This window comes from Eschscholzia californica, unplaced genomic scaffold (genome assembly GCF_041429995.1).
Source record: "Eschscholzia californica isolate CP2 unplaced genomic scaffold, dmEscCali1.0.p SCAF_4, whole genome shotgun sequence".
In the NCBI taxonomy this organism is placed as follows: domain Eukaryota; kingdom Viridiplantae; phylum Streptophyta; class Magnoliopsida; order Ranunculales; family Papaveraceae; genus Eschscholzia; species Eschscholzia californica.
In genome coordinates this window covers 1,458,688-1,480,125 of record NW_028238461.1, presented here as the reverse complement: position 1 = coordinate 1,480,125, position 21,438 = coordinate 1,458,688, and the positions used below count along the sequence as shown (strand labels likewise).

General features: G+C 35.9%; 3 protein-coding genes across 4 annotated transcripts; 1 reads left to right on the top strand and 2 right to left on the bottom strand.

The window, feature by feature from the left end:
* The first annotated feature begins 294 nt into the window (after window positions 1–294).
* On the top strand, window positions 295–1,849 carry LOC147541329 (gamma-glutamyl peptidase 5-like). Its single transcript, XM_086636967.1, has 3 exons — window positions 295–716; window positions 874–1,026; window positions 1,249–1,849. Exons 1-3 carry the CDS (start codon window positions 408–410, stop codon window positions 1,549–1,551), a joined length of 765 nt encoding a protein of 254 aa, XP_086493093.1. The 5' UTR covers window positions 295–407; the 3' UTR covers window positions 1,552–1,849.
* A 1,992-nt stretch (window positions 1,850–3,841) lies between these two features.
* LOC147541328 (dynamin-related protein 3A-like) lies at window positions 3,842–12,758 on the bottom strand. The gene is made up of 21 exons (XM_086673449.1): window positions 11,989–12,758; window positions 10,485–10,767; window positions 10,333–10,361; window positions 10,122–10,223; window positions 9,573–9,641; window positions 9,420–9,479; window positions 9,105–9,218; window positions 8,446–8,494; window positions 7,905–8,014; window positions 7,657–7,749; window positions 7,444–7,536; window positions 7,218–7,355; window positions 7,014–7,124; window positions 6,809–6,907; window positions 6,646–6,688; window positions 6,194–6,348; window positions 5,933–6,079; window positions 5,383–5,435; window positions 5,188–5,287; window positions 4,198–4,842; window positions 3,842–4,109 (listed from the first exon to the last, which is right to left on the bottom strand). Exons 1-20 carry the CDS (start codon window positions 12,361–12,363, stop codon window positions 4,573–4,575), a joined length of 2,493 nt encoding a protein of 830 aa, XP_086529575.1. The 5' UTR covers window positions 12,364–12,758; the 3' UTR covers window positions 3,842–4,109; window positions 4,198–4,572.
* Window positions 12,759–13,321: 563 nt separating this feature from the next.
* LOC147541327 (cell division control protein 48 homolog C-like) lies at window positions 13,322–20,751 on the bottom strand. 2 transcript variants are annotated; one of them, XM_086673450.1, is made up of 11 exons: window positions 18,005–18,969; window positions 16,482–17,086; window positions 15,935–16,087; window positions 15,423–15,539; window positions 15,204–15,308; window positions 14,886–14,951; window positions 14,700–14,764; window positions 14,388–14,589; window positions 14,126–14,284; window positions 13,960–14,030; window positions 13,322–13,776 (listed from the first exon to the last, which is right to left on the bottom strand). In XM_086673450.1, the coding sequence occupies exons 1-10, from the start codon at window positions 18,816–18,818 to the stop codon at window positions 13,983–13,985; spliced, it is 2,334 nt and encodes a 777-aa protein (XP_086529576.1). In that variant the 5' UTR covers window positions 18,819–18,969; the 3' UTR covers window positions 13,322–13,776; window positions 13,960–13,982. The 2 variants fall into 2 exon arrangements, with proteins under 2 accessions (XP_086529576.1, XP_086529578.1); XM_086673452.1 differs by lacking the exon at window positions 13,322–13,776 and adding an exon at window positions 20,684–20,751 and having other exon boundaries at window positions 13,805–14,030; window positions 18,005–19,015.
* Window positions 20,752–21,438: the final 687 nt, after the last annotated feature.

Sequence of the window (21,438 nt, the reverse complement as noted above, 5' to 3'; positions counted from 1 at the left end):
TGAGATTATTATATGTACATATTAGAAAAGAAAAAGTTTCTAACAAAGAAATAATAATAATTTACCCAACAAGTCAATAAAACGAGGGTGGTTACCGTCTCAAAGGAAGTCAAAATAGTCTGGAAGCAACAACAAGAGTATTCTCGTAATTAATTTACTAATTGAGGTTATTTCAAAATCACACACATGTATATATTTTCTTAAATTTCCGTTTTTCTTTCTAAATTGTTTGGTTTCTAAGATTTTTTTATTTCCTCTAATAAGAGAACAAAAAATAGAAACTAAACAAAAAAAATAGAAACTAATCTTTTTATAAAGGTAGTCAAGTGAGTCTCTCTCAATCAAATTTCAACACAACAACATTGAGAAATTTTTTCAGAGAGAAAATTATAGAGAAAGAGAGAGCAATGGGAGGGAAGAGATTTGGAGTTCTAGCATGTGCAGAAGATTCAGAGTACATGAAAAAGAATTATGGCGGATATTTTGGAGTATTCGTAGAAATGTTAGGAGAAGAAGGAGAAACTTGGGAAGTATATAGAGTTTCAATTGGAGAGTTCCCCGATGATAAAGAAATTGAATTGTTTGAAGGATTTGTAATCACTGGTAGTTGTAGTGATGCTCATGGAAATGACGAGTGGATTTGTAAACTTGTTAATCTTTTGAAGAAATTGAATTCGATGAAGAAACAAATTCTTGGTATTTGTTTTGGTCATCAGGTAATGTTTTCTCACTCTCTTTCTCTCTAGACATACTTACCCATACATATGTCTGTCTTCATTGTGATAGTTTTCTTTCACTTTTTGTTTTCCTTCCATTCTGTTTACTTTCAAATTTATTACTAGATGTTTTGTCTAAATATGATTATTCACTCAGATATTAAGTCGTGCAATTGGAGGAAAGACGGGAAGATCAGAATCAGGGTGGGATATTGGCATAACTACTATCAATCTTTCGTCATCTAACAACGCATTGACTTCTCTCAAATTACCTTCCATGCTTTCTATTATTGAGTTCCACCGTGACGAGGTTAGTTTTTTTTTTTCAAATTAGAAATAACATGTGCCACAAACATCTTAGAGTAGGTAATTGAGCAACTATATATATATATATATATATATATATATATATATATATATATATATATATATATATATATATATATATATATTAAGTCATTATCGATATTCTTTCAACAAAAAAAGAAAGTCATCATCGATATTGATAAAAATATGTTTGTTTTCTTGATAGGTGAGGGAATTGCCCCCGACAGCTGAAGTGATGGCATGGTCAAATAAGACTGGGATCGAAATGTTTAGATATGGAGATCACATCATGGGTATCCAAGGTCATCCAGAGTATACAAAAGAAATACTCTATCACTTATTGGATCGTCTCCTCCAACGCAAGCTCATTCAAGACTTTCATGCGGAAAAGGCGAAGGCAAGTATAGAGACAAGTGAACCGGATAGAGAGGCATTGAAGAGATTATGTAGAAACTTTTTCAAGGGTCGTTTAACTACACAAACTACCAATAACAACATTAACAATTGAAAATGATATAACTATTGGAAAAGATTTACTCATGAAGCCATAGAGAAAATTGAAGAAGGATTTGTGACTTATTTCAACTCCCTTGACAAAGAATGAAAATGCCACGACTACGATGTTGGTGACTCAGTTGATGATGATGACGATGAAGAATTTATTTTTAGATATTTTCCTTCTTAATTTATCAATGTTGTTATTATGAGTAATATGGTATTAAATTTGATAATATTCAGATACTCACAAAAGAATTGCTTGAATGAGATATCTTGGGTTATTGAGCAAGCAAGTACTTATTTGTCTTTCTTTACTAACTTGTTCTTTTCATTTTGTTTCGAGGAATAAAACAAGATATATAATGATAGCATAATAGTTAGACAATTCAGAGACAGGATAATGGGGACTGAAATAATGATAGAATTGTTTTGCCTTCTTACCAAATTCATGCCTAACTTCTAAAGAGTAGGCATGGGGCATATGTTGTTTCCCCATTATAATTTATAAGGTATTTTTCTTATAAAGTTAGCTAAAAGATGTATGTTAAAACCCAATCTTTTGTTATTTTTTTCTCCTTTCCGATGAAAGATTTGGATTTTTGAGTCAAGATAATAGAATATTTTCAGTATATAGAATCTACAGTCAACCAATTGTAAATAACATAATTTGTTCTGCTTAAAATAAACTAAAAGCAAACGTCTTTTTATAAAATGTCTAAATTGTGGAAAACTTTTTTCCTTTTCCTGGGTCACTGAAAATACACAATGGCTCCACCATCCACAACTCCACCGCCACCCCACTGGCAACTACTACACCACCAGTCCACCACCACACACAAACACCACATACTGTCAATCCTTGCCCCTATAACCCAAGGGATGATTATAGTAGTGTCTACTGACTACTAACCACTGCTAATACTTTATACCAAGGAATGAAACTTCGGTTTCGGTGGAAGTTTCGGTCGGTCCAAAAGTGGAAACGTTTCGTGGAAATGTTTCGGTCAGTGTGGAAGTTTTACAATTTACGGAAACGATCGAAATATGTTGCAATTGAATTATTTATTGAAAATAAGACTTACAAAAAACATTTGTTACAAGGAGATGATGCAAGGGCCTAAAATGAAAAAAAAATGATAGACTTTGTGACAAAATCTGTTAATTTGAGGGCTAATCTGCAATATAACAATTTTTTTTAGGGCCTAAATTTAATTATTTGTTACAAATAACACCCAAAAGATAATAATGTTGCTGTGGAGGTAAATAATAGGGCTAATTTGCAATTTTATTTTCATAGGAGGGGGTTAACTTTAACAAAAGCAAATTCATAAGGGTGATAACCAATAACCTTAAGAAACCCTAATAATAACATATCCCACAACTCCCAGCCGACAAGTCCATCTTCTTCTCTTTCTCTCTCTAGGGTTTCTTGATTTTAAGGAAATAATGGAGATATATACAAAAAGAAAATGAAGAAGATAGAGATGAAGGTAAATATGATCTGATTTTGGGTTCTTAAGTCAGGGTTTTTGTAGATCCATCGTTTTCTTCCAGATCTGGATAAAATAGCTCGAAATTTCACGTGATTTTTGCCGAAATCATGCACGAAACGTCTGTAATTGATGTTTCGTTGCACTGGTTTGAAAAACCGAAATATTTCGGTCGTTTCGACCGAAATATTTCGATTTTTCATTCCTTGCTTTATACAACGACCGAAATTATTTCGATTTTTCATTCCTTGCTTTATACATAAGTATATTGTTTTAATGACATATTTTGACCGAACCGCAGTATTCTAACATTTTAAGATAAAAGAGTATTTTCAGTAATAACATGCCAAACAAGTCAAGTGGATTATCAAGAGATCTTGTTATTTAAGTGCCAATAGAAAATTTCTTGAAACCCAAACTAGGTCTACGTCCAAATCATGTTGAGTTTGGACTTTGGAGTGAAAGTTCAATGAAGAAACGCGAGAAGTTGCAAACAGAACATGGAGTAGAATCAGAGCACTAGAGGCATTCACACAGACAACATAGTGACATACCCCATTGGTGTTATCTGTTCGTCCCAATTAAAAACACCCCTCGATTTTCAGAAAATTGTTAAAAACATCCCCTCCCAAAATTCCAGGCACTTCCAATTGAGTCCTTTTGCTCTTTCAGGCTGTAGGAGGAACATTATAGGATACAAATTCAGCTTTGTCAATATCTTAATTCTAGGTCCCAGATTAACTTCGCCGAATTCACGAGTCTTAACTCAGCAAAACCGGTGACATTATATTCACTCATAAGACTTCATAATAGACCAAACATTCTTCAGACCTAATAATTGTATATAATCATCTGTTGTATATAAGAAAACTAGCATGCGAGTTGAACATCACATATCTCACAACAAAAAATACCAAAACCTAATCATATATCCTATGTTGGTAATGTTAATAAAATACTCTTCAGAACACATAGGGACCTTCCCCATCAGCACAAAAACGAAATCCAACAGGACGACTTAATCAAATTTTTAGCTGATCAGAATCTGCTACCCACCGGTTAGGGTTGCTGTTTTTCACTGTAGTTCATTAAAGAAACAAGTCAGACAGTTTAAGTTATGTAAGTTTCTAATCAAATAAACAGCAGATAGGAATATATTCATTTACCCTGGGGCAAGATAAACCAGCTCAAATCTGAACAAGCCAACAACGATTTCTTCGACAAAAAATGAAACAACAAAGAGATATAGTAATAACCATGAAACACCAAAAAGCTGCAAAATCCCATTATTCTCTCTTTTTTTCTTTTTTCTTGTTTGCTTTTTTTCAGTAAACTAAACACTATCAAGGAAAGATATATGATAACTTTCTGATGAATTCAGATTCTACAAAAATAAGTATTTATGATCTTATCTCGAGAGTCTGAGACAAAGACCATCGTGACTTCATTTTTTGAGCTCCGGTAGAGGGTAGTCGCAACCCGAACGAATAATAATAACAAGTTTAATACCAACTGATTGGTCCGAATGCTGTTTCAAATGGTTACATATCAAGAGACGGATAAGAACCCATACTGTTATAGCGTGAATTCCCGTTATCTGGGGTCGAATGTAATGGTGAGTTTAGTTCCCCTGAATGAGAAGATTTCCGGGACTTTGCGTTCTTAGGAGAAGCCATGTATGATGAAGTATAGTCAGTTGTCGTTGAGTAAAAAGATGACGATCCGTGCATTTTTGGTAAACCAGTTGGATCTGTACCCAAACTGTACCCCTTTTCAACTGTCTCAGCTTCCATTGGCAGTTCGTCCAAAGTCTGCAGGAAAAGCATTTTCAGATTGATCACACATAATATAAGATGGCGTCATTGTTCGTAGTGATTGAGAAAGTCTGTTGCTTTCCTAAACAAGGCTCATACTTCACAAAAAAAGGGTTTGTAAAATCATAAATGAATTTCCTCCTCAAACCCGGTTGAATCCAAACGAAAAATCCATATCCAAAAAGTTTTTAGAGTTGGTTTGATTTGAAAATAGTTTTTTATTTTGATTCGAACATATTTTCCGATATTAAAAGGTTTTCAAACACCACAGATTTTTTGGTGATACCAAAGATTCTGAGTTAGAGATTATTATCCCTTACAAATTTTCAGGAAATCACTCACCCGGAATGCTTGTTGCAGAACTCGAAGCAGGTCTCTAGTGCGTTTCCTTTTTGTGGCCATCTCGTCAGGTTCTTGCAGCATTTCTTCAAAAAGGTTGTCTCTGTTTTAAAATAAAAAATCAGCACATATTTCATTCAACATATGCCACAATACCACATGATGAAACGGGAAATGCAAAACTGTTTCCTTCTTCACCTGTACAGCTTTTTAATGAAAATATTGTGCAGCTCTCGTTTGGTATGATTGACCTACAATTAAATATCAAGAAAGATTGCTTCAGAAAATCTCTATATATATAATATGGAGATACATCATAAATTGAATAAAAATTATTACCGGCACCATTAAGACATCTTGGGCTCTAAAGGCCATATAAACTTATAAAGACCCTTGAGGCCATATAAATTTATAAAGACCCTTGACACCATATAACCCATTTGTTCCCACCTCTACTTTATTTATACCCTTGTGACTCCGGTGTCTCGGATTTCCCATCTTAAAGCCATATAACAAAAATCAATAAATGATGGATTTCCAGCCCCACCAATCACCGATCATGTGGCATCTGGGTTCTCGGACCGGATGCACAACCAACTGAGCAAAGTAGTTGTTTACAAGTCTTGGAGTTGAAACTAGAAAATAGAGAGTAGTGCTCCAAATTTGAAGAAAAGTGTTTAATGACATGGAGAGTTCCATAATGTTTATAATGAGCATCCCAACACAAAGAAAGAAAAATGGTTATTACCAGAAAGTGCATAATTGCTTTGGGCACGAAGTCCTCAATGTTCTTCCTGACAATGTCATAGTATGACCTCAAGAGCAACTTTGTGACGGCTATTTCAACTGCCTCCTGCTCCGAACGAGTTTCTGAGGGCTTCAGGACGCTTGGAGGCTGAGTAGGATACGACGAACACATTGATCAATATAAATGGAAAGCAATCAAAGCATTAAGGCCTTCAAAACTAAATCAGTATGAAGTGGATGACTGTTAGTAGTTAGTACTTACCTCTTTCAAATGGATCATAGATAAGGAGTGCTCCATGGCTTGAACAGGTTCACTGAATGGCCTACTCATTGAGGATGAGGTATCCCTGGCAGCAACACGGCTATCGTTTCCACCAAAAATAGATGAAATTCCCCAACTTGAACCCGTACTATTTCCTGATTAATCAGTATAACCATTACCAAACTTGAATAACCGATCAAAGAGAACTTCACCGAACTAGAATTCTCTAATATCGTGCTGATTATCCTGTATACTTCTGTTCGATGACAAACAAACTTTTTTGCAAAAGAACCAGCCTAACTACTCAAAGAGCAAGAGAACAAATCCCTTCTTGCTCTATCTTTTTGTTAAGAAAAAAAAAACTCTTCATATACAACAAAAAAAAACACAGGATAAATAATAAATGAAGATCGAAAAAGAAAAGAAGCAATTATCCATATTTACAACATTACCAGTTAACCGAGGTTTCTCTGTATCTGTGAGAGGTCGAGTTACCTGGTTGGTCAGATGGAAAGCATAATAAGATTCAATTGGTTAAGAAATTGAGTGAATCAATGAAGTAGCTGTTTAATACTAAACATGAATGAAGAATATGAGCGCCAAAAGTTTGTATACCTGATCAGGAACAATTCCATTTGCAGTAGATCTAGCAAGTATAGCTCGAGATTTCTGAGTTTTCTCGGATCCTGGAATTCTATCAGAATCCACCCCATCCTAGAACAATAATAAGAAAAATCCATTAAGACGAAAGAATACTCCCTCTATCTAATTCCAATCCCAAACTTGAGATTGACATTTGCAAGAAAAGTTAAGAAAATACCTTTGGTTTAGGCATAGAGGCAGATATTCTAGATTTGACCTGCTGGAGTGCAACCTCCACTGCTTTACTCCCTCCAATGAAATTTGGATGTGAAGTGTTTATATAATCCATCTACAGAATTTTAACGACAGAAGTTGAAATATTATAAGAAATGAAAATCGTTACGTATCACCGTTATTAAGATAACTCCATGTCAAAGCGCACCTCCATCTCAATAATGTGTCCAATCATCGTCTCAGAAGGTTCAAGACCTTCTCGCAAAAAATTTCCTATCACTTCATCCATGCGCTTCCTCAGAACAGGAAATCGTTGCAGCTCGTTAGCCATGCAACGATGGCTCATCTGATAAATTTCCAAATTTAGGTTTTCCCAACATAAATAAAAGGTGGACGCTAGTGGCAAATGCTTACATGAACAAGACAAATCCTACCTTCACTAGTTCATCATAGATAAATCTTGCACATTGAAGGCTTGGGTCTAACAAACGAGCAATCTGTCTTCGTATGAGAACTTCAAAAGGCACCTTCATGATTGTAGGTAGCAGAATAATTAATATCCAAGGGAAATAAAGTAATGGAACTAAAAATTATGAGGTCTTGCACGATATTCCAAGGGAAATAAAGAATCAAACTCAAATGCTAACCTCGGGTACAAATAGAGCGGACCTAGGACCAGTTGCATTTTGAATAGCTGTGCGGATGTCATCATCGGTTAAGTCATCACATGGATCGACTTCCTGCAATAGATTGTGAATAGAACCAGACAAACTTAATGAGAAACAAAATCCAATAAATTGTACACCTAGAATTTTATGGTATACGCTATGATACACCAGGGTGTGGCAAAGATGAAAATAACAAAATAATTGAATGCAGGGAGCAATATACAGACTTCCAAACTCTTCACGAAAATTGATTGGAAGATATAGTGAATCCGTGCTCCTCCAGATAGCTCTGATGTTGACATTTCCTCGTTTTTACCCTCTACCATTGATGAAAAAGCTGTGACCAAGAAATCATACATGAATATTGCGGTATTTTTTAAAATAATTGCAGAAAATATTTAACAAAGCAAAAAACTAATCCACCGTGTTAAAAGTAATCACTCCATGTAGAAGTTGGCATCAAGTACTGAAGTTCTGAATTATCATAAGTTCAGGATATCGCGTCACATAAAAACTATTACTATTATTTTTATCTACCCAATCATTTAAAGTATAGTATCAGACTTTGGGATATGCTGTCTTAAAGTAGATATGGCTGTCCTGATAAAACTAGAGTTTGGAGATCTCCGTCATTGAGACATGTAGAACAAAAATATAGTTTATCCTCGGGTTAAGGAAAGGGAAACAATAAGACCAAGGCATAAATACATGTGGTCATACAGACGAAATAAGTCTGGTAAAGGAATACTACAAAAGAACTCAATTTACCTTCCGAAAATTTTGAAAGAATGTTCAGGAGAAGAGCTCCTTGACCAGCCTGTAATTTATTAGTAGCAGGTATCAGTAAAATTGTTAGAATATAGATATAGGAAGTAAGAGATATGCAATCCAGTCCACTTAAAAGAGCAAACATTACTAATTCTAAGCTAGCGCCTGTTGCGCATCTTTCATCTCTTATTCTCAATCAATCCATTGAATGTAGAGGTACAATAAGAATATAAGACAAACTATTTTAGGCCATGGAAAGATCAGTTTTTTTCGAACTCGGAAAGGTTGCTAGACCATCCAACTGTAGCGTAATTAAATATCTAACTTTTACATAATTACTTGTGACAAACTTCTGACTTTCTATTGAGTTAGAGGGACTACTGGTTACGTTCATCACAGTAAGGTTCTAAGGTGAACTATTGTGACCAATTGCTGGCACGATCATCGTAGAAACCACCACCAAGAATAAATATATTGATGCATCAATTTAATGGTCAATGGTCAGCTGACTCAGCTCACATCAAGTTTTGTTTCTTACACCCAACCAAATAGAAAAACCAGCGAATCTGGAAACCACTTCTTTAAAGAATTAAACTACACACGTCATAAGATGTATAGTATGCAATACAAGGCACGATTTTGACAGCAACCATTAATACCTTTGATTCCGTTATTTCTCCATAGCTTGCATGCTCCTTTGCTACTGCTACTAATTGAGAACTTATGCGCGATTTTAACTCCGGAAGCACTGTTTTGATATGCTGCACTAGAATCTACAAGTAAAACATGGGAAAAAATCAAGTATGTCTTAAATAGCTGTTAAAATAAAAAGCATCTGCTATGCCGCTGAATAAGAACTAACTAATAAATTGTATGCAACGTCAGAACTCGGGAAAGATACAAGTATATCACAGTACTTAGAACTAATTGTACTGTAGCATAAAATTCACAAAATGGCTCCTCAATATTTCTACCTGGTTCAACTTTTTTGCTAGCTGAGGGACACCACAACGATCTGCAAGACTATTATATACCTGAAATAGAATTTAAATTTAGGACATAAATGATTAATTACTAAATTACACTAAAGTAATGACTAATAACCAGGTAAAGCAGTATTATTATACAGGCCGACTGCGAAAGAAGTTCTCCTCGTACAAAAGTGCATCTTTAATGCTCCGGTTTTGAATGATATCCTGTTCCAAATAACAACAAAAGAAGATAATCAGAGGCTTTCAAGCAGATATCTTTCCAATCAACAAACATGATGGACATCATCCAGCATTCACAGACTTAACCCATAAATCAGAAAGTGACCGTATTTTCAAATTCTGGAATTTCTGAACATGTGAGCAAGCAATCAGAATACTCTGTCCCACATAGCCAAAACCTTAACTTGCAAAGTAAATATGTTTCACTGTACATATGAACTCCCCGGATGTCTAATATAATAAAGTATCATGAGAATGTGACGACTTATACTCATGAAAAATTTCTGACTATGGAATTTAAAAGGAAAGAGTCAAAACAAAGAACAGGAGATGAAATCCTAGAAATACAACAAAAGTAATTTAATTTGTATCCAAAAAGTCTTAATTGTAACACCCAAGCACTGGCATCAGCCATATAAATTGATGAAATATATGTAGTAAAGTTCTACACTGAGACTGAATTACCTCTTGACTACGATTTACAACACCAATATAACCAAGTCGAAGAGGGACCACTTTCCCAAGCAAAAAGTTACGAGCATCCGTGCCCCTGTCCATGATATCCAGCTGCAGCCACATGGAAGAATCGTCACCACAAACTCTCGGTAGCAAATAGCAGTACTGGCAAAAATTACTGGTGTATTAGTGAAGAAAGATAAATTGATAAATCTCGTACCTTCGTAATAACACCGATTGTTCGATAACCTGCCAACCAACATCAGCATATATAAGCTACGGAATGAACTTCTTGCTGATTAATATTATACATGTTCTCTTCAACTACTTTTAAATAAACCACCAACTGAAAAAAGGATCACTATAATTTACCATCAGGATCAGCATTTGCTGCTATTTGGAGGGCATCTGAATTTGCTAAATCAGCATTTGCTGGTGTAACTGCTAATATTAGACAACTTGGGTGTTTGATATATGATAATATCATGGTTCTAATCCGGGCCTCAATGTCAGATGGCTGGTCACCTACTGGAACCTTTGTTATCCCAGGTAAGTCGACCAATGTAATATCTAAAACATTTGGCGAGTAGATCTTTAACCGGATTTGTTTGTCTGAAACACCTTTGTTACCTCCTGCTTCTCTCTCGGTTTCGGCCTACAATCAAGAACTTAAACTTAACGAATTAGATAAAATAGAATGTATATGAACTTGCAAGCAGTCTAGCGACTAACAAGATATTCGACTATAAATGGTCGGACAGGTCACCATGTATACATAATTGAATTTGCAACTTGCCGTCTATTAATACTTGAATTAGCAAACCAGTCTACTGACTCTGATTACAGAGTAAAACCTTTATCAATCTAGAACAAGTTACACCATATGAGTCCTACGAACTAGCACGATGACGACTGTCTTTACTCTGGCGTTATACAAACAAAAATTTGCACAACAACTGTGTACTCGAAGAGTCTCGAACACTGGTGGATATTAACAACCTAAAAAGATCCTCCAGTTTCGAATGCAAAAAGTCTTTCCACATCGTGATTTCGTTGTGTAATATGTTTAGGAGAGAGAAGTTACATGAACTGGGACTAGGTAGGGATAAGTGGCAGACACCTTTTGCTAACTGGTCACACCACCTGCCCTTCATTGCAGTGAGCTGTGATGCAACAGAATGATACCTAGACGAAATATGAAATGACGGTCGGTCCTTCAAGCTAAGACAATGGCGAAAAACTCATTTAAAGATTTCAAAGTTTAAACAAATAAGAGTTCGGATGATAAATTATTTTCTATTGGAAAGATACCCTAAACTGATAATGCCACACAGTCACGTACTCACGTGTAGTCTTCAAATGGTTTTAGGTCGGAGAAATTGACTCGTCAAAGTATACTGATATACTAGGTTATTCATATCTCTTAATGAAGTATGGAAGTAATCTAACTGAATTTCATAGTTCTTTCCTTTAACTCCCTGTGACTAACAGTACCTTCTTATCCTTCTCCACCACTCTAAACAATACTAAGGAGCTGGCTAATTCTTTACTCTAACCCATTATTAGCTCGACTACAAAAAATAATGGCGAGGCAATAACTAAATGGAACTAATTCAATGGGTTGATCAAACATAATTTAGATCAAGGAATTAAATTTTGAAATATATCGGTTGAAACGACAATGCCTACCTAATTCCCATCTAAACTGAAATTTCATTGCTTGATTTAGATACACTCATAAACTGATTATCAACTATAATTTAAATAACTAATGTCCAGGTATGGAAGATTTGTTAGTAATTCAAATGAATCTAGGTTTTAAACACTCAGTTGACAGATTATGAACTACAAAGTTATCAAATTTAATAAATCTCACCTGAATCTCTCTCCGTATTTCAGCAAAATCATAAAATTTCTTCTTAGGCAAGTGAAGAAACTCTCCATATTCTTCATCAACTCCTCCTCCATCAGGTTTTCGTTTCGTCTGTAATAATTGCAAAACCAATGGTCTTCGAGTACAAATATCAGAACCTCTAGGTAAAAAATCTCTTCCAACTAAAGCTTCAAGAACGCTAGATTTACCACTACTTTGACTTCCAACAACAGCTACCTGAGGTAACTCGATCGTTGAAGTACTACCTAATTGAGCAAAAATATCTTGAAGTTTATTCACGATCGGAATCACAGAATGACCTAGATGAAAATTCGTTGGAGTTGCTAAATGAGATGCAGAAGTTGATTCTTCCGCCATCGATGATTCTTTCTCGATGATCAAAACCCTAATTCGTCGGTTGAATCTATAGAGTAGAGAAGAGAGAGAGTAATCTAGAGAGAGAAAGAGGGAAAACTAGGTTTTCCTTTTCACTTTCCCGCCGTCTGTGGAAATGGGGAAGAGTTACTGGGGGAAACCGGGAAAAGGAAGACGGTGAAGGAATCTAGAGAGAGGAAATTATCTGGTTTTAATTGATTCTGGTGCCAGCGAAATTAAGGTTGAGAATTATCTGTGTGGGGTCATTTGCTTGATTGAGCCTTGGGTATTTCGGGTATTAACGTGCGCACCTGATAAATACATTGAGAAAATTCAAGCATTGTACCAAACGAGGTCAATTCAAATTTCAATGTGTAATGATGGCATGCACGCAATGTGTTCGAGCATTGTACCAATCGGATGTTTATTTTTCATCTAAATGGATAGTTGTCACCGTTTTACTAGATTTTTTAATTAACGTGTCTGTTCTATAATTTGCATGTCTTCCTATGAAGGAAAATCTAACTCTTCAAAATGTTTTTGTTTGTTCAGTAATTGACTAATTGGATCTGTCGTCGTCCAATGGTATTCTGATTTTTTTTCCATTCAGGTCATCTATAATCTTCTTAGCCTTCCAATAGTTTACAAATTCAATGTCTTCAAATGTTTACAAAAATATTTTGTTCATTAAGAAATGTTCTGAAACGTCTCAAAATAATTACGAAATATTTCATCCGTAAATGTCCTTCTAAGTCCCTATCCACTACTTAAAAAAAAAAAAAAAATATGTATTGTGACCGCCTTAGGCTGGAATCAACCATAAATGAAGAGAGGAGATTGGAGAAATTGTCAACAACCCTTGATTAGAGTGGTAAGAGGTATAATCTTTCACCCTAGAGGTCAAGGGTTCGAGACAAGATGAACAATTCAAAAAAAAAGATTGGGGAAATTTATCCATCTATGTTTAAAGATTGTGGCCAGAGTTTGGCCTGATCTTTTTGATTTTTCAATTTCAATAATTAGCCGCGTATCATCAATAGACAAAGATCATTCACCGGAGATAATGTACAGGTGAATTTGTTCGAAAAAACAACCTCAATATTATTTGAACTATAAGAGTTGAGTTTCTTAAGCTTTTGTCTGACCCCGCCCGCTAAGTCCAATGATCTTTAAGATGGGCTACCCGAAACGCCCGACCAAGAGGTACAGATTGGAGCCGACCCCGACCCGATTCCTATGCTCTAACCAACCGAGCCGCCATCCCCTTCAGTGTTTCTTCATTAGAAGATGCAGCTCACTGTACAACCTATGCCCAAACAGACTCACCCAGAAGGAACAATGAATCTCTTATTTGTTAGAACTTTTCATGAGCGATCCCGACACTTCCATATCTTACTGTTCCGTATTCGATGTTATCTACAACCACAAACAAACAAAACAGTCATGCTAGAAACAAATTATTGATTTTCACCGTATGAACTTTCGAAAATTCTGCCAAAATTTCACTTGAGAGCAAATTTAATGTTATTCTACCAATTGGATAATAAATAATAGAGGAAAACAAAAGATTTTTTTTGTGCAAAGGAGAATTATCTGTACAGGAGAGGTCAGTTCCAGCATTCTCATCCAGGTCTGAAATTCTTGGACAATTTCTCGTAGTATCTCCTTTGCTGTTTTTACGAAAGGAAAATAAAGAAAACGGAGTTAAAACGACAAAAAAGTAATGACAAAAGAATTTGAATACGACATATGCAATCACTCTCACATTTTCGGAAACAGAGGGCGAGATCTTCTTGACTGCTTTATCAAAGTGTGTTTCTTTTATCGTCCACCTCTTCGTCTCAAGACTTCCTTCTCCTGACGCTGGCTTTTCTTTTAGGGCGGCTCGCTTTTCTTCTAGGGCGGCCATGGCAGCTTCATTCATCTGTAACGACATAGAAACACCCCAATACTCAATTAGGTGAGTGAATTCAGCTCCTCCTTCAAGCAAAGATGGAGACCTTTTGAGGCCATTCATTATAACATACCACTGCAGAAAGATCGGCACCACTAAAATTATTGTAAGAGTCTTTTCGGCCAATGGAAATCAAATCCACTTCATCACAGATGGGCTTATTTCTTGCAAGAGCTTTTAGGATCAAACCACGTTCATCAGGACCAGGCAGTGGGACATATAGGTGTTTCCCAAGACGACCTGGGCGTAGGATAGCAGGGTCCATCACCGTGGGTCTGTCAAATATGAAATACCAATAGTTAATTAGCACATTTAGATTTAAAATGTAATTGAGAATCGATATGTTTTTTTCTTTCTAAATCAGGAAAGAAGAGATATGTGAGACCTATTTGTGGCACCAACGACGAAAACACTGTGGCGACGACATGCCTCATCTAACTCAGTGAGTAGCTGTAATTGCAATCAAATTTCAGAAAAGACGTGGCGTGAAGTTTGTTTCCGCAGTCACTAGAAAATGAAACTAAGCAGATAAGGAAACAGATAACAGTAAGAAAGTAGAATTGTATTTAACCTGATTTACAAGCCGCTCGACAACCCAACTGCCTTCTTTTCCACGGGTTGTTGTCAAAGCATCTATCTGAAATGAAGCAATTTTAGATTGTTACAAACCATTAAATCTAATTAAAAATACTTCCATGCCTTGCAACAGAAAATAATGGGATGAGTACATAAACCCATGTGTTTAATGTAATGAAGATTTGAAAAAAACGGAGTCGGGTCATTAATGTCTGATGCTTAATTGGATGTATATGCTATAACGTTTGATGCTTAATTGGATGTATAGGCTATAATGTTTGATTCTTAATTGAAGGTGTAAGAGTCAAGGTACCTCATCAAAGAATAGAATGCATGGTGAACATGTCCGCGCACGACTAAAGATAGTTCGAACTGCCGACTCACTTTCCCCAACATATTTGTTCAAAAGTTCCGGGCCCTACAACGACCACAGCGTGTGTCAATTAAATTTCATTTGAACTGCGAATTATGACGCAAAATGAGGCAGCAGACGAAACTACATATATATATATATAGAGAGAGAGAGAGAGACCTTAATGTGGATAAAATTCACTCCTGCCTCGTTCGCTATAGCCTTGGCAATTAATGTTTTCCCACAACCAGGAGGTCCATAAAGCAAAAATCCTTTCTCCAAATTTATCCCAAATTCCTGAACAAAAACAAGCAAATAAAGTTCCATAAATTGTATACTACTAATTTTCAAAAAAATAAATAAACTACTATATAACTGTAGAAAAGAGATGTCAAAGTGGTTGATTATCGTAATATTCAGTTGGCAAGCTAAGGGAGATAACAGGACTTCATAATCCAAATAAGTTCTAAAGAACAGCTAACCATAAGGCAGACCATCATGTTCATGTTGATAAATATACATACTTCTAAACACAAACCATCTTAAGTATAGAGCACACTAAGTTCAAGGTGACTCCTTTGAAATTTTCAGTAGCTACATATGACTTGGTCATATGTTACATTCCTTTTTATCTCAACATCAGATGATTAATTTTAGCACCAAAAGAATTATGACCTTCACCATCAAATTACCTCATATTCCTCGGGGCTTTTTATTCGGCTAACAATATAACGTTCAAATTCACTCCTTATAAAATCAAGGCCTCCAACATCCTCCCACTTGACATTAGGAATCGCTGAAAATCCTTCTCTTTTTGAAGATGGCTGAACCATCTTAACTGCTTCCTGAAGAATTTTGCAGAACAGATTAAACAAACAAGTACAAGCATCATCTTGAAATCGGCCTATCCAAACAAACAAGAGGCACAAAATAACAATTCATAACATAATTCTCCAAGGAAACTAAGAATTACGACTGAAAGTGGTTCACATCTATAGTTCTCTGACAAATAGGGAGATCCATTACCCACTAGTTGTAACTTGTGAGAGGATTCGAGTATTAGACAGATTGGTGAATACATTCGGGATATCATACAGTGTTGAGACAAGAAGGAAACAACTAAAACATCATGAATAAGGTCAAAGCTAGTCACTAGTAATCTAGTATTATCATACAAGAGATTTCAAACTAATTCCCCCTAGCTTTAAATCATTTCATGGTATTTAAGGTATGGAATACCTCAAAATCAGTCATGCTAATGCCAAGTCCTTCCAATTCTTCGGGTTCGAAAGGTTGCTTCCTCCCGTACTTGTTGGTGACTCCACTGCTTGATTTCCTGCCATCAATTATCCTATTCATTGCAAGGTTACCAGCCTTGTTAATCAATGCTGCCAAGTCCGCTCCAACAAAGCCTGGTGTCAGCCTAGCTATTTTCGCAAGATCAAAAGTACAATTCTTCTGAAGTCTAAGGTTACATGCAAGTATGAAAAGGATTTCAGCTCGTGCATTTTCATCAGGAACACCTAAAAAGATCTCTCTATCAAAACGCCCAGGTCTCCTCAGTGCAGGATCTACCGCATCAGGTCTATTTGTGGCTCCAATTACAAGAACATAGCCAGATTTTTGGGCAGAAGTTGCTGAACCTGAATCTCCATCTGCCGAGCCTGCCATCTGGTATGATTCATCCATGCAAGTCAATAATTGTGTGACAATTCGTTTTTCCATTTCCCTTTGCAGATTTTCTCTTTTTGAAGCAATAGCATCAATTTCATCAATGAATATAATTGAAGGAGCAGTCCTATACGCTTTTGAGAAAAGGTTGCGTATATTCTCCTCCGATGCACCTGTATCATCCACCATTCGCAAAATAAGATTTCATTTCCTAAGATTTACAATTCTTGAAATCATTGGACAAAATTGTGTGTTTGTTAGAATTTTAAAACTCTGTAAATTGAGTGATTCTAAAATATGTAAATAATCCAGGAGAAGTTTTTGCTATAGCATATTATAGTGTAATAGTAAGATACATTGTCAGTGATGAAGCCAAAAATTACGGCACAAGTTACATGGTTCTGTCTTAAAATCTATTCCACGGCCAACAATCGCACGATGATTTTACCTACAGAGATTGATATTTTAGGAGCTTCTGCATACATAACCCTAGCACTACGCATTGTATGCACCTCCATGAACTCTAGCGAAAAACATAAAACGGAGTAATCCACGACCTTTAATAAAACTAGACAAACATAACCTAAAATTAGAAATGGTAGGATACCCTCCTTACTCCTACCTTATCTCATTTTCTACATAGGACTGTAGTGGGAAATGACAAGATTGCCGGCAAAACTATCTTTCTCCCCTCTTATACTACTATCCACGTAGAAACGAGATAAAGAAAGGACATAGGAGGTAAGGTGGGGCCGTGGGCGTGGGGGATAGACTATCATCTTTAGTACGTAAATGGAGCAAGCAAAATTTTGGACAAGGAAAAATGGATTTGCGGGTCATACACTGGGTCTGGTATTTTATTTTATTTTGAGAAATTGACTACTGGAAACGCTGTGATAAGTACAATAACTGCCGAAATACTACCGGGTCTAAAGCCCGACAAATTAAATGGCCTATAGCCTGCCTACATAAACTACTTCATTTATACCCAAATTCAATCTTTCCGGATTTACATTTCCATGGGATCGAACCTGGGACCTGATATTGACCTGTATTCAAGTCACTTAGTAAAAGAAGGAAACTCATAATACCTGAGAGACCAGAGACAACTTCAGTAGCTGAAATCTTATAAAATGGAACTCCAGTTTCATTAGCAATGGCATGAGCAAGCTTGGTTTTTCCACAACCAGGTGGTCCATGCAACAAAATCCCAGACAAGGGTTTAAACTGCAACCACCTTGGCAATTCTGGGTAGTTAAGAGGATTAATAACCTCCATTAACAACTCATCTAAAACCCCTTTCATTCCTCCAAGATCCTTAAACCTTGGCCCTTCTTTCAGTTCACCATTCCCACCAACATTTCTCAATTCAATACTCTTCAAATTTTTCACTTTGCCTTCCCCAATTGTTTCAGTTTTCCTCTTCTTCTTCTTCACCGTATTGTCTATTTCCATCTCCATAACCCTAAATTCGTCAAGCTTCAAACTTTCATTCTTCAAATCTTCATTTTTAGCACAATAACTTTGTCTAAGCTTCAATTTCATCAAATCAACTTCAGGTTCAACTTTTTCTTCAAAAATTGCATCATCAGATGTCAAGTCCGCTTCATCTTCGTCATTAGATGATGAAGAAGAAGATGATGGCGATGGACTATCTTGAAATTTCGTTTTCCGACCACGACGATTTTTCGATGTTTTTGTACGAGACACTTTTAAAGCATGTTCAACGCTTTTAGTGAAAGGTTCAAGTTCTTGTTGACTGTAATTAGGGATATTTTTCCGGAGTTTTTCGACGATTTCGTCAAGTTCGAATCTGTTAAGCTTGAGTTTTTCGATTTCACGACGAAGAATGAAAGGACTTACTGCGACTAATGGAGAAGAACTTCCTTTGTCTCTCTTCTTCATCCCTACCGAGTGATTTTAGATAGAGAGGAGAGAGAGAGGCCGCCCGCCGTTGGTTGGTACCGTCGGAGGGGAATGAGCAGGCTAAAACCTGGAGAAATAGTGAGAGGCTTTGTTGGGTTTTAAGGTGGAATATTAGGGAGGGAAGTTTTATGGTAGGGAGATTTGGTGTTTGGACTCCCTTTTTTATAAATGACTTGCTATTTGGACTCCCTTTTTTCAGAGTTGCATTTTGGACTCCCTTTTTCAAAAAAAATGTTAAATATAACATTATGAGAGATGAAAATACTATTTTACCCTAACTAGATGAAAATACGATTTCAACCTTTATTTAGCCTAACGGCCTAACCTAACTCAAAATGAATTATAGAGTGGAAAAAACAGAGTTCGAGAAATGGCAACCCTTTCTATAATGGCAGAAAAAACAGAGTGAGAAAAAAGAGAATGATATAATCAAAGAAAACTCCATACCCCAATCATCATTTCAAAATGTTCAATACCTCAATCAAATTCTTATAAATTAATTACTTCTTAATCCATCCCAATCGGTAAAAATCCTACTTACTTCCTCTTTTGATAAAAAACAACTTAATTTGAAGAATCTAGTTCTGGTGGGTATTGTCTAAATAGATAGATTACAAGTTTGATTGAAAAATAGAATTTGATAAGATCAAAACTGGTTGATTTTAATAGTGGAAGAAAGGTAGAGAAAGAAATGGTTTTCATATTCAATACTTTCTCTCTCTATATATCAAATATATTTTATATATGTGGAAGCTAAGACATGGGTTTTCCTCTATGCAGCTGGACGATCATTGCTAGTAAATTCAAGGATAAAACAACAAAAATGATCTTTCTCCAATTAGGGGGTAATATAATTACACAATGATCTTTCTCCAATCAATACTTACACTCTTCTCTCTCTCTCCAATTATATTACCCTAATTGAAATGGAAAAGTATAATAATCCTGAAGATTGAAACCTCTTTGATGACTCCAAATCTCAAGAATCCATTAAAGACCTCTATAGCTTATCAAAAACTCCCCAAAAACCCTAAAAAGCAGAATCGAGTAATGAAAGTAGATAGATTATAAGAGTAGGAAACCCCTTTTCACTCTCTTCCAAATAACGAACAACTACTTGATTTTAGCACGAAACCCTCGAAGAACGGAACCCCACCCAAAGTCCAAATCTTCTCTCTCTAACTTTCTCTCACTAAGATTTTAGTTCTCTTAAATGTAAAATCTCATTAATTGATAGAGAAGAAAGTCTGAAACAATCTATGATGATGAAGAAGAACAAGTTTATGAATTGGTCCAAAACGAGAAGAAATCAGAAGTTTTGTTTTGCACCAATGGAGAAAAATCCAAAACCCTAGTAAAGTAGTTCAGGGGAACAGAGAAAAATGAATTGAACTTCGAATCATTACCGTAATAAGAGAGAGACAAAAATTTTGAATCAATCAACGGTCAAAAATTAGTACCTAGGGTTGAACTTGTTATATTTTGGTGTTAATTCTTTGATTTTAGGCATTCGTGCTTCAATGAATCATGTTTTTCACGGTTACAAATTTTATTTTACCTAGAGTTTATCTATGGTGTGTGTTGTTAAGTGGAGGGAGAAGATGAGTTAGAAGAAGATGAGACCAAACTACATGAGTTAAATAAATTAGGGGGTCCAAACAGCAATATAGATTATGCAAGGATAAAGTGGGAATTTTTTAAAGTATAACTATATAGACGGAATATTCCCGAATGATTCCGTTAAAAGGGAGTCCAAAATGCAACTTTGGAAAAAGGGAGTCCAAATAGCAAGTCAATTATACGAAAGGGGGTCCAAACAGCAAATCTCCCAAGTTTTATAGAGCCCATTCTTGTTTCACAAGTCGGTGCCAGTCGATTCGGACCAAATGGTCTCTTGTGAATTCGGTGGGCTGACATAAAACTTCCCTATTATGAATACCACTCACCTCTAATGTCTGACCAAGAAAATTCTTTTTTAGTGCCCAATTAGGATATTGCACCCTCAACGGTTAGATTTAAGTTACTTAGTTTGGACATGTGTGGTTCACACACACAAAAATTGACGAAATTGCACCTCTTCCTTCCTCGCTTCATGGGACAAAATTTGGAGCGAGAAAATCAAAACTAGATTCAGCGAATTAGACCATTTCTTTCAGACAAAGAGGGAAAAAGAAGAAGAGAAATTTCCTATTGTGAGAGGAGGTTTACATAGGCGGTTTAAGGTTTGCTTGTGGCGGTTTGCTTGTGGGTGTAGGCGGTTTTTGAAAGTAATTAATGACGGTTTCCAATTTGGATTGTTTCTAATTTTTTGGTTCAAATTGGAGTCGGCAATTGGGATCCCACCGGCTTACTAAGATATATAAATAGGGGGTCTGGATGCTTGTAATTAACACCAACAAACACATCAACAACAACTCTTCTTTAGAGAGCTAGAGAGAGAGAGCAAGAGTGAGAGAAATTTTTCATAGTTTTTGAGCGGTGTTAAATTTCTCGGTCGTCGAAGATTTAGTATAGAAGGTTATTACTATACGGTACCATCTTGGGACGAACTTGCGGGTTGTGTGAGTCATCTTCATCTATCCTTCAATAAAGATTTCTT